The sequence below is a fragment of the Peromyscus maniculatus genome, chromosome 2, assembly GCF_049852395.1.
Source record: "Peromyscus maniculatus bairdii isolate BWxNUB_F1_BW_parent chromosome 2, HU_Pman_BW_mat_3.1, whole genome shotgun sequence".
In the NCBI taxonomy this organism is placed as follows: Eukaryota; Metazoa; Chordata; class Mammalia; order Rodentia; family Cricetidae; genus Peromyscus; species Peromyscus maniculatus.
In genome coordinates, this window is record NC_134853.1 from 10,940,020 (window position 1) to 10,953,597 (window position 13,578).

At 37.9% G+C, this 13,578-nt stretch overlaps 1 protein-coding gene across 1 annotated transcript in view; it reads left to right on the plus strand.

The window, feature by feature from the left end:
* The window catches only part of Crispld1 (cysteine rich secretory protein LCCL domain containing 1), a 35,625-nt gene extending 23,080 nt beyond the window's left edge, over nucleotides 1–12,545 (plus strand). The window contains exons 9-15 of the mRNA XM_006974728.4: nucleotides 96–162; nucleotides 363–493; nucleotides 2,352–2,395; nucleotides 2,482–2,554; nucleotides 5,737–5,812; nucleotides 9,208–9,338; nucleotides 11,387–12,545. Of these exons, the coding sequence (XP_006974790.2) occupies nucleotides 96–162; nucleotides 363–493; nucleotides 2,352–2,395; nucleotides 2,482–2,554; nucleotides 5,737–5,812; nucleotides 9,208–9,338; nucleotides 11,387–11,438 (574 nt within the window). The 3' untranslated portion in view covers nucleotides 11,439–12,545. The remainder of the gene's footprint in view (nucleotides 1–95; nucleotides 163–362; nucleotides 494–2,351; nucleotides 2,396–2,481; nucleotides 2,555–5,736; nucleotides 5,813–9,207; nucleotides 9,339–11,386) is intronic.
* Nucleotides 12,546–13,578: the final 1,033 nt, after the last annotated feature.

Consider the following 13,578-nt stretch of genomic DNA (forward strand, 5'->3'; position numbering starts at 1 on the left):
CAGTGAGCCTCAGCACCAGCAGACAAGATGTAAAAGCAGTGTTTGCATTCTGTGTGCAGAGAAGCTAACATTGCCTTCCCATGACTGTCTTTTAGGTATGAGTGCCCTGCAGGCTGCTTGGACAGTAAAGCTAAAGTCATTGGGAGTGTCCATTATGAAATGGTAAGTGGAAATGAAAATGATTTGGCAATACAATCTTTTCATGTAGTATCTATTTTCAGTGTGGAACATGCAACTTACATTAAGTGTAGATATTTTTTCCTGGGAATGTTCATTTAGGTTTAAATCATATGCAGAGTAATTTGCTTCTTCATACACAGCTTGAATTCTTTAAAATCCTGTGTCTCTTCCTTCTCTGCAAGCAATCCAGTATCTGCCGAGCTGCTATCCACTACGGGATAATAGACAATGAAGGCGGATGGGTAGATGTCACCAGACAAGGAAGAAAGCATTACTTCATCAAGTCCAACAGAAACGGCGTTCAGACAATTGGGTAAGAAGCTGAGTGATCTTTTCTATCAGATGAAATGAAGTTGTAATAACGAGCTAACATATCATTTGACCCAAGCATAGAAGAATTTATGTGAGAACAGTTGCTGATTTTCAGAGTTTGTTTTATCTTAGACTTTCCACACATAAAAAGATGGGAAAAGCCTCCAAATTCAAAGCTAAATCTTCTTGCTTAAGGGCATGATAAAATTCCTAATTGTCAAGAGAGTCCATAAGTACATGTAAATGTATTGTTAGTTCCCAGGGCTTGACAGATGGTTCCTTGTTTAAAAGCACTGGCTCCTCTTCTAGCAGACCCAGATTTGGTTCCCAGCACCCACATGGTAGCCCACAACTGTCTGTAACTCCAGTTGCAGGGGACCTGAGTCTGTCTTGTGGAATTGGCAGGAACCAGGCATATCCACGATGGACATTTTATATATGTATTTATATATATATATATGTAGGCAAAACTCTTATACATATAAAACAAAAGTGCTTTTTCAATTATAGTCAATTTTTAAGGTTAAGTAATAAATTTTCAGCTACATCAAAAAAAGAATTAGCCAAAGTAGGCTAATTCATTGCATGTTCTCTCATGCCTGTGAAATTTAAACGCGTCAAGAGTATTGATTCACTTTTTAAGTGGTTCCCAAATCTAGTATAGTGTGTCTCATTCTAAAATATGGAATATTTTCATATGTGCTTTAAAGTAGAGCAGTGTAGTCTTTTGAAACATCATTGTATAGTGTCTTTTTCTTCTAAGTAAAAGAGCAGTGAACTCCACATAGAAAGCTTTCCTTAGGAATTTAACATAGACTCTAAAAGAACAGTGAACTCCACATAGAAAGCTTTCCTTAGGAATTGTATCAGAGACTCTTTCCTTGTAAGTGTACAACTGCAAGAAGTTTCACAGATTCAATTGGAATTCTTTGCTGAGTGTAGTGGTGCATGCCTTTTATCCCAGCATTTGGGAGGGAGAAGCAATTGGATCTTCATGAGTTCAAGGCCAACCAGGTCTGCACAGTGAGTTCCAGAACAGCCAGAGCTTCCATTGTCTTGAAAACAATTCATTAGGGTGTCCCTTGCAAATCAGTGTCCTGACTTGCTATCCATGCAGCTATGTGGTTTTCATCGTTGGCAATGTCTCTTTTTAGTACAATGCTCTTAATTTATTCACTTAGCAAAATTTATAAACCATCATCAATAAATAATAGTCATTAGTAAAACAGACACTGGTTGATGATAGATCACATTACTAATTAAGCATTGAATTTGAAACTGGTGGAAACAAAATAATATTAAGGTTTAGCATCCTTAATACTGAGCAAGAACTGGCGGGGAGTAGAGGAGAAATAAAAAGGAAATTAAAAAAATACTAAACAAGGAATTTAAAGGGTGAAGTATGTTGAAATAACACTGCAAATTAGCCATACCTCAATAACAAATGAGTTTTTCAAAGTTTGAGCATTTGTAAACCGGTTAAAATTTTAATACATAATGATGTCCCTATTTTTACATTCCCCTTTTCCTGGATGATTCTTAGAATAAGAAGAGCCTCATTCATTTTTCTGTAGACACTTTTACAATAGTGAATAATTAAATAATCATTACCCCTTTAAGACAGTTGTTATTTTTCAGTTTTTTTGTCTTATATTGATTATTGTAAAGACTTAAACTGGTTCTGGGGAGAAAGGCCATTAGTGTGTAGGTTTATTGTGAAATAGATAATGTGGGCTTATACTATTTGTCCAGACGCTTTAGTAAAAATGTTTAAAAGATAAAGACCTGAGCAGTAATCAAGAGTTACGTTGCTGCTATTGTCCATAAGCAAATGGTTGACATTTCTTTTTTGTCTGCAGCAAATATCATTCTGCTAATTCCTTCACAGTCTCCAAAGTAACAGGTTAGCTCTTTTCTTACTTGTTTTCTTACCATGTGTGGATGTTTTGCTCCAAACGGATTCATTTTCTTCATGTTTTAATTGTTCAGTTCAAGCTGTGACGTGTGAAACTACAGTGGAACAGCTCTGTCCATTCCATAAACCTGCCTCACATTGTCCAAGGTAAAGCTTTCCACATTTCTCTTTCGTGTAATAAAAATAGATATGTGCAATTTGTGTGTGCACCTACATAGTCACTTAATGTGTATGACTTTGGTCTTGTGACATCTGTTTTTATCTGAAAATCTGGGTCTTTTCGGGTTTAGAATTGTTTATGATCTGGAATTGCTACCTAAAGGAAGTAACAAGACATCACATACTACCTGTGCACAAGTACCCCTACTGTACTTAAGTGATGGCCATTCCATAGTGTCAGAACTTACACATGTGATCATGGGTTCATATGTGCCACCAAGAGTTTGTATTACTTCACGTGAACTATTGTTATAAGATGTCACACTGGGTGGTATAAACATCAGAAATTGATTTGTCACATTGCTGAAGACTGGAAGTCTAAGAGCAAGGTGCTCCTGACTTGGTTACTGATGTAGCTCTCTTTCTAACTTATAGATGTCCCCCTACTGTGTGGCTTTACATGGCAGGAAGAGCTCTTTCCTGTCTACCCTTTTTGCAAGGCCACTAATCCAAGTGGATAAGGGCTCTTCTCTTAGGAACTCATTTAGCCAAATTATCTCCATAATGGCCCTGCCTGTGTCCAAAGAGTAATGTGGATTAGGACTTCAACATGTACATGTGGTGCTGACAATAACATACATTCTATGACAAGTTCTTCCAATAGAAACCAACACAATTCACATTTAACATCACTATCTAGTTCCTATAGTTGAGGAATATAATTGCAGTTGGTTAGTGAAAATAATGCCAATAAGATTGGAATAGGATTCTTCCTTTTCTGACTGTAGGAAGTATCTCTCTTTGAGATGACGTGTGGACGACTGATCTTACACGTAGACATAGCTATCCTGTATCCTTTCAAAGAAATTACCCCCAAAAGAATGTGAAGAAACATGTCCTCGGGGATTCCATATCTGGCAAGACAACCCAAAATAAACTATGAAACAAATAACTATTAAATAGACAACAAATAGTTAATCAATATTAATGTAAACCTTAGATGCCTTAAATGTAAATAATTAGAATTATAAATACCTATTGAATACCAAAATGAGTCATTGGCATTTTCATTCAGAGCATGCAGGCAAATATGAGTCAAGGACTGGTTATTAGATCACCCCCTTCTCAGTAATACAGGGAATGATATTAGAACAGCCAAACAAGCATCCTTCCCCATCTTGCTTTTACATAAACTTATCCACTTAGAAAGGAGATCAAGTTGGAGCTCTTGACACTGACCTTCTGCAGGTTAAACACCAGTTAGGAGTAAGGTACCATTTATCCACGCAGCTGAGCCACAGAAGGAGAATGAATACCCGGCAGTTTTCACATTTAAGGAGACCATTTCTAGTCAGTGGGGACATATTTCATTTCTCAGAAATCCCAGATAAGTTCTTTTATAATAACCAATCCTCAAAACAATTGTCATTTGTTACTTACATTTAAATGCTTCTGACTTACATATTCTATGAAGTGTTTACAGTATAGAGTATTGTACAGTGTTATGCTAATTTTAGAAACAACTAAATCTATTTCTTGAGGAAGATCTATCTAAATCGGTACTGGTAAATTCAGTTCAGGTTTTTTTTTTCCTTTTTATTAACATTAATAGAAAACTCATGGATGCGATCATGTACAAGTATATAACACCATATAGCTTTCATGTTGAAAGTCTCATACACAATGGAAAATGATGTTTTCTCAGTTTTAGTTTATGCTTACTTTAAGTGACTGTTTTGGGGTGTGAGGGAGACACACACACACACACAGCACATGCAAGAGAGAGAGAGAGAGAGAGAGAGAGAGACAGACAGACAGACAGACAGATAGACAGACAGATGGAGACACAGAAAGAGTATAAAAAAGAAGCAGCTGGTTATTTTTTTAAATTATCAGTTGATAGTTTCTTGAACTCCAGGGATGGATTTAATTATTATGGATGAGATGTTTCGATTTAAAAACAGAAAGCTTTTGGAAGCTTTTAAGAAATGTGTCCAGCCAATGAGATATCTATATGGCGGTAGGCTATCTGGAGAAAAAGCATTCCATGCAAGGAGAAGAGAACTATAAAGGCCCTGAGGCATGAGCACATAGCATATTTTGTATGTTTGAGGAAAAATTATCCTTCACTAGAACGTGGAAAGGAGGTAGAAGAAGAGCCATATATAAATTTATCAGACATGCAGAACATATTGTAAGGAACTGTTCACCTACTTTCAGTGAGGAAGAAGCCTTTGGAATAATTGGAGGGGATGGATGGCATATTTGGACTTGCATCTTTTAGCTTAAATATGTGTAAATTGATTGGAGAGGACCAAGTCAGGCAAGGTCATAGGAGAGGGTGTTGCTGTAAGTTACACAGTGGCTGATCATGTCTGCACTTACCATGGTTTAAGTTCTTTTAGGGAAGCCCTGATCTTGGTTGTATTAAGTATAACTGATAAGTATTACTGCCCAGTTGAATGTAAGGTGTAAGATAAAGAAGAACTAAGGAACAATAGAGGCTTCTGCAGAGGTTCCTGGAATAATGGAATTGCACTGTGTTGTGATGGGAAGCCCACAGAAGAACACAACTTGATGAGAGATACATTTTATTTCATGCCAGATAAGTCTGAGATATTTATTAGATGTAAGTGGAAGTGCTGAGGACGTGGTAGAGATTCTCAGTGGAAATAAGAGAAATCCCAGCTGGAGATGTCAACTTGGAAATTAACTGTTTGTAGATGAAACTAAGACCATGAACCTGAACAAGACACCAAAGATGTGAGCATAGAGAAGAGAAGCATGTTCTGAAGCATACTGTGACAGGCAGTCACACTGATTTCCCACGCCATCCATTTACTAAATTTTGCTGACACTGAGTTCCAAACTCAGATCCACAGGGCTTTGTTCATGTTTCTTTATCCTTTGAGTTCCCAAGTCAGAAGGCTTCTGTGCAAACTTAAATGAAATAAGACATAACAAAACAGAAAAAGTCTATCTTTGTTAAAACCTGGAAGTGAGTGAAAGAAACCGCTGTGCCAACTGCTGGTTTCTGCAGTTGATCTGTTTCAGAGGAGATTAAGGTAAACAGGGCCTACATTGTTGACTTGATTGCTATATGGGATTTTGGTTTTATTACTAAGAAGCAATGAACTTACCAGCTTACTTTATGTGTTTATTTTTTCCAGAGTGTACTGTCCTCGCAACTGTATGCAGGCAAATCCACACTATGCTCGTGTAATTGGATCCAGAGTTTATTCTGATGTAAGTATACTACTTTGTGCAACTCCCCATATCTCTAAGTATATAAAAACATGTACTCACTTAAGTGTGCATATAGGCTCTACACAGAGTCAGGGGATCATTTCTGAACTGGTACACTTATTTTCGGAAGAGCTAATCATCAGTGTCACTAAAACGAGTATTTATAAAAATATGCTTGTGTAATTATTTATTTTGATCAACTTTTCCTCATGTCTTGCCCATGTATCAGACACTTACGAAGAGAATCTGGAAGCAGTCTTGGAAAGGAAAATGCAGTTTGCTTCTCTTCAGTCTTATCTTTTGACTCTTTTGTGTCTGAACTGTGAACTGGAAAGTTAATAATTTGTCAAATATATGCGTCATATGCTCACTGCCAAAGAGGCATTTGACAAGTAATAAAGGGTCAAAACCAGATGACATATTAAAATACATACAAAGGGGAATGACCTGCTAACACACTGTAATGTGTGACCTTAAGGCATTTAGAAAAGGAGCTTCAGTATGGATAGCTTCAGAATGGATACATGCATTGCAAGTGGGTTCTGTAGTACTGGTTGCTAAAGGGTTCTAGGGAAATTATTCTGGTGGTAGGAATAGAATGTATCTGTCTATCTATCTATCTATCTATCTATCTATCTATCTATCTATCTATCTATCTATCTATCTATCTACCTACCTACCTATCTATCTATCTATCTATCTATCTATCTATCTAATATATATATAGAATAGAATGTATCTCTCTCTCTATATATATATATATATATATATATATATAGAGAGAGAGAGAGTGAGAGAGAATATATGTAGGAAGAGTAGATGCAGCAGGCACAGGAGACAGCATTGGTGATCTCTGGGCAGCGGAGAGAGGAGGGAGAGAGAGGGAGAGTCTGTATTTGTATACTGATGAATTCAGATTTCATTCAGTGGATATTTGGAAGGCACTGAAGATATCAAAGCCAGCATTACAGAAACAAATGTAGGAAGTAGTCTCTTGATGTACATATTCAGTGGAATATTCTAGAAAATTGGTTATGTAAGGTGGCTTGGATTGTGGACTTCACCTCACTTCTCTTATCACATTCAGTTAAGTCCAATCCCTTCCCAATTCAGTCCTGCTTTTGTTGTCCTTGCTAAGCCTCCAGCCCTGGGTTTGGTGCCAGGAATTTGCTCATCCTCCTACATCTGAAACATTCTCTTTCTGAAATTTTTCTGTCATGATCGTGCTCATTATTTCTTACTGATCACCACTTTCTTTGTGAAGTACAAAGTGAGCCGCCTACTCTAGTAAGATGTCATCCTTATTTTAACCCCTATTACTCCCCACCCCTTTTCTCACACTAGCCTATTTACTAGGTATCAGGACCCTTGTTATGATTATTCAACAAGTTCCTTGAAGGCTGCTGCTGGGCAATTCAGTCATTGCTTTTGTCTGCCGAACTGTGCTCAGTCAGGACCGAGAACATGTAAAAGGCATCATTCCTTGCAGGTTTTCTCTTGAATTTCCAAAGTTTTTCATTTTAGTCGTATCTGAAAAAAAGTCTTTAAAAATATCCTCCCCACTCTTCTGCCTTTAAAGCATCTCTTGCTAGTTAGTGGATATTGCTAGAACTTCCACCCTAAGAGGATCTTCAAGTCCTCTCTCCGTGAAGTGTGTAGGTGATAGAGGTATTGGTAGCTAGAGTGAATTAGAAGTATAAAGATTCCCATCACACAGTAACAGCAGAACTGTAGACTACACCTACGAACCTTCTCAGCTCCCACAAAATGTGTTGTGTCTCCAGTGAAAGCTGGTGTGGCAGGGTATGGGGGAATCAGCCAGCTTCCTCCTGTGGCTTGGTCTCCCCTCCACGTTGCTCTCTTCCTGCCTACAGAGCTAGAAGTATATTGCGTATTCTGCTACTATGGACATTTTTTGTAGCTTATTACAAGCCATATTAATTTGGCACGTGTTCAGAATTCTTCTATATTCACAGATGAAAGTATCATTTCGATAATATATTCATCTAAAGTATAGACAGGAAAAATATTACCTGTGAACTCAGTAAGAAAGCCTGCTGACTGTATGCTTGCAAATAAAACAGTACTCTAAAAACATCTACAAGGCTTGGATTTTAGTGAATGTCATATGCAAACATTTTCATTGCTTTGAGGAGAAAGTGATGATAATACTATTTTAATAAAACAAGAAGAACACTGAAATGTGCCGAGAATTACTTTTAATTTAATCTATTATGAGCAGCATCTGTCCTGGATGCAATGACCAATGCCGTCCAGACTGTAACCTACTGAGTGAGGTGCCTCCTCCTCAGAGGGAGGGGACACAGTGTTTGACAGACAGCATTTTGTAATAGAGCAAAAATAGAAGGATTAGATACCCCGGTCTTCAGGCTCTTGGAGCTAATAAGAACTGACTGATGCCACAGAGTTCAGAGCACCGTGACAAAGCAAGGTCAGGCCCGCGGACACCCACGCTTGTGTGAACTTCAAAACCCTTATGAAACCATCCACATGTGAACCGAGAAAACCCAATCAATGGAGGCCTGCGGCAGGCTGGGGAAAGACTGGGGAGATGAAGTGGATTGTGGGGGGCTGAAGCACTTCATGTATGTCCTGTGCAGCATTGCCTCAGTTCCCAGCTAGTGACACGTTTCCACAGAACACTTTGATTGAAGCCGATACTTGGAACGAGGGAAGACTTCCATGGGCCAAAGGAAAGGATTCGACTTTTGGAAGACAGTAGTTTTAAACATTGAAAATTTGGACCTGAAACATTAAACAAGGCGTCTTCTCCATAGAATCTCTGTTTAGTTTGGATTTTGTAGTTGAGCATGTGAGCATGGCACAGTAGACTAGCTGTGCATGGATTATTTACATTAGGGCAAATGCATCTCCAGTTCATGTAAGCCTGAATTCTGGGAAATGGATCTTGGATATGGGCAGAGCCATGGCTGAGTTGTGTACATGTAAAATCTGAATGTAAGTGAGGTCATCTCCTCCATATTGTGACCATTTCATCACTTGTGTCTCCATAGCCACTAGCAAAGGCTAAGACTTATGAATGGCAAATCGTGCTTGAAGGATTAAAAGGAAATAATTTGCTTTGTATTGCTTTGGTTATAAAACTCTGTTACCAGGACAGGACAAGTGTTTCCAATATTAGGTGGTGGAGAGGTTTCACTATGCCAGCTACTCTTAGCCTCTGCATTCAGACTTGCTGAGAATTGGTTTGACGTATGATGTTCCAAGCACTCCTTTATGTGTGAAACATTATATAACAGCTGCTTACTGGCTATACAAACACACGCCAGAGACCTCAGACTATAGAAGCGTGGGCTAGGCAAGTCCAGCGGGGAATTTCTTCCTAATGGTAGCTCTTGTCTTTGCTTCTGCAGCTCTCAAGTATCTGCAGAGCAGCAGTGCATGCTGGGGTGGTTCGAAATCATGGTGGTTACGTGGATGTCATGCCTGTGGACAAAAGAAAGATGTACACCGCCTCTTTTCAAAATGGAATCTTCTCAGAAAGGTAAAGTCAAACAAGATGTGCATTATTTTACATTTCAGTCTGTGGTCTGCCCTATTTGTTGCTAGTTTACAGTTCTTAGAGCGGCGTCTAAGTGGCTGAATGGCATGTTTCTTTTGAATCCTTGCACGGCTGCTTGCTGGTCCCTCTGGGATGAGAGGAACTGTAGTACCAGACGTGGATGTCTCCTGCAGGCTTATGAAAAAGCAACATGAAAATCGGATTACCCGGAGAACCACTCTTTTGTTAATTGATCTTATAAAAAGGAAATTGCCTTCATCCTCTTTCAGATTTTCTAGATTAGTTTTCATATTTAATTCTTTCTAGGTGTGCAAGGCACTGAGTATTTCTCTAATCCAGTTTATGACAAAGTATTTGACCAAAACAACGAGTCTTATTTTCCCTAGAAACAAATTCTCTTTTTGATTTGAACTTGGATGCTGAGTGTGATGTAAATGAACTCTTTCATGCTATCTTATGCCATTCAGCTCATTAGTGGGACATAATTTTATGACTTGGAAAAACTTATCTATTAGTTTATAAACTGTGACTAAACATTAAAAGAAGAGAATTTTAGTGAATTTTTTAAAAATCCTCAGTATTTATGGAACTACTGTGAAGTTCCATTTATTTGTGCAGATGTCTACTTTTTAGCTGTTTCCTGAATCATATTTCAAAATTATAGCAGAAGATTCAGGTTTCTAGTAATTTCTCTAAGGACTCAAAGACTATCCCGTGGAGAGTCCAGATTGCCATTCCCAATTATGACACGCACGCACACACTGAGTGTCTGTTTTCAGATGGGATTGTATCAGGAGACCATGGTTGAGAAGGCGACTTTCTGTAGCTTGGGTCATGACCTTCCTAATCAGGCAGAACATATAAAACATTCCTGAGTTATGAAATCCAATACACCTTTTATAATCTAGGTGGGCTTCATTTAGCCCTCACACTTAAAACTGTTAAGGATAAGTGATATCCTACCAAAACTGAGGATAGCATTTAATTTTTAATTACTGTGAATATCCCAGCACTTTGACTGTCTCTGGTGGACCCTTCATCTGAATAATGTTGAGTGCCTAGACCCTAATTTATATATGTGGTAGCTGAGGTACAAATTGGTTAAATAATTGATGTATGCCAGTTTGGGTTGCTCTCCTGTGTGCATGACTCCTGGCATGGCCCATGGGTGCATTGAGTGTGCTTAGCTGCATGAGTGTCGTCATTTTCTCCCTCTAAAATTCTCTCCCTACTTATCGTATGAGAATAATATAGAAAGGTATTTCACTTTGTCCTTAGAAACAGTCAATGTGTCCATCTTTAATTTTTTTTAATTATTACAAAACAAAATTTTGTGAAAAATGCAAATAAACTATGTATTTAGAATAAACATAAATAGTTCTGTATTGCTTTCACTGTCTACTTTAAATAAAAATAGCTCCAAAATGGCATTGGGTGGAGAGAGAGAGAGAGAGAGAGAGAGAGAGAATGAGAAAAGTAATTTCCATTTTAGTGTGTAAATTTTTAGGTCTTTCCAAGTTTGAACATTAAATTTCACTGATGTGATGTTATTATAATTCATAATTGTATTAGAGTTAGGAAATGATGATAAGCTAATACTCTATAGCTTTGCTTAAGTATCTGCCAGCTTAGGTTGTACATAACTTTGCAACTGAGATAAACCAATTGCAAAGTCAAGTCTCAATATCTCCACAACAGAATGAAATGGCAGCTGAACTTTGCTGTTTTAGAATCTAAGGAGGCAATGTGTGAAAACATGCTTCAGATGCTGTGAAAATGGATAGCATCTGCTCCCCTTCCTTGTAAGCTTCTCAAGTTTCTTTAGTAAATTTTCAGTCCAGTAAGCAACCAAGATCTGGAGGATTATGTCATCCTCACTGGAGCTTCCCAGTAAGTGTAAATCATGGCAGTCGGACACTGTTGGGCCATCTGGATTCAGGAGCTACTTGCTGGACTGTCCCCAGAGAGAATGGTTTATTGGGAGGATTATATGTACAGATGACCTCAATGTATCTTTTGTGCTCTTGCAGTTTACAGAACCCTACAGGAGGAAAGGCATTCCGGGTGTTTGCTGTTGTGTGACAGGGAGCACTTGGAGAGGGACTGGAAAGACTGCGCCACATGCCACAGTTTTGAAATTTGTATAGAACTGTAACTGTACAGAAGAAAGCAAGGACTGCCAGCCCACCCCCAGAGTGCAATGCATGTCACTCCTAAGAAACAAAGTCGATAAAATAAAACATGGGACATTAGCTTGGGGAAAGTAATGAACATTTAATGGTTTTAGAAATCCTGTGTTAAATATTGCTATATTTTCTTAGCAGTTATTTCTACAGTTTATTACATAGTCGTAATGTTCTACATTTCATATATTATATTATATGGTGCTTTGTATATGCCACTAATAAAGTGAATCTAAACGGTGAATGTGAATGGCCCTTAGAGAATTATCTGGTGCATTGAAAAAGCAATCAACTCTAAAACTGAAAAAAAAAAAAAAACTTGTAAGTCCCTCTACCAGTCCAGTGCTATGTTCTTACCTACCCTAAATCTCTAACTGCCTTGCCCTTAAGACTGGGCAGTTTTTCTCTGCTGTCAAGTTGTGTTGTGCAGAGTATTAAGTCCTGATGTTGCACTTGCTATTTTGTATAAAATAATCCTTTCATTTCCAAGTGAAAATATTTGGTTCCTTGGGAATGGCCTCAGTCCTATGTAGGGTAAGGTCCGAGTAGTGCCGTGAGAACACTCCTGGTGATCTTGTAGTAGCTGGAGGATGAGGTGGCAGCCAGTGCTTGCTAGCATTGTTAGAACTGAGTTCCCATGGTTTTCTTTTGTATCCTGGCAAGTACTCCTGCAGGCCAGGAAGTATAATAAAAAAGTCTAATGAGGATGAATGGATGCATTACATTATTATTACCTCTGGTTTTCATAATGGCAAATGGCTTTGTGTATAAACCTTCCATTAGTGTGATCCTCTGGTGGTGATATATCTGTTTCTGTGAAAATGTATTGTGCTTTGATACTTAAATTTTGTAAAATGTTACTGTTAGTATTTTTTTTCTGCTGGTAAACTTGTTTCCCATAAATGTATTAAAATGAATCATTTTCAAAAGGTTATTTTCACTTTTACATACATGCTTTGATTTAGAATTCTTCTAAATAAATAAGAAGAGTTGATTTTACTTTTCTAAATTTGACTTACTGGCATCAGTATAAATAAGTGCTTACTAGCAGAAGCCCATGAAGTCCACCTCCTCAGGTAGCTCTCTGGTTTAGGAAAATAGTCATTTATTTAGAAACAAGGGAACATTTGAATAAGAGGGAGCTACGAATTTCACAAAGGAGAAGAAAAGTATCAGACAACAAGGTAATGGTTATAATTATGAAAGAGCTGAATAAGCAGTAAATACTTCAAATATTTTTAAATGAGTAGGTGTTTAGAAGCAGGTAAAATGGAGGTAATTTGCATGCAGGGATCAGGGAAAGCAAGGAAACTGGGTAATACAAAAGAAAAATGTCAAAAACAGTAGTTTCAGACAAGTAGTTTATAAATAAGCCAAATTGAAGAGTTCAATTGTTCAAAATGTAATCAAGAGTTATAAAGCATAATTTCCTGGGATTCCCCGACACACACAAATACATATTATCTTTTTTTTTCCTTGCTGGGATGCATTCTTTGTATACAGAACTAGATTTCATAAGGACATTTTATACAAGTGTTTAATTAAAACTTTCCTATGTGTGTGTGGCTTTCTTCTCATGTGTGTTCTGGTCTCAGTTCTCCCTGGAGAACATCCATCATTTTTAACAGGCATAAGGTCCTTCAGACTGGTCCCTAGTCTGCTGCTCCATGGTGGACCCTCCCTACTGTTGCTGTATCTCCTCCCAGCTCCATCCCTTCATTCTGCTCCGTTCCTCTTCTGTGCATCCCACAAACCCTGATAGAATTGCTCCCTTCATAAAATTTCTGTTGCCTAGGAAAATCCAAACCTACTGTAAAAACACTTACTTCTTCATGAGCTGTTTAGTACATAAGGTAGTACATCTTTGGGTAGCCTATTTAGGTCTTTATCCCTCTAGCACTTTACCTGTAAAATGAGACACGTACTGTCTTATAGAAATGGTGCTAAGAATTAATTGAGACATTATATATGATGTGGCAAAAGAGAACAGTAAACATGCAATATGCCATCAGCATGTATTAGTTTTTATTATACCCATT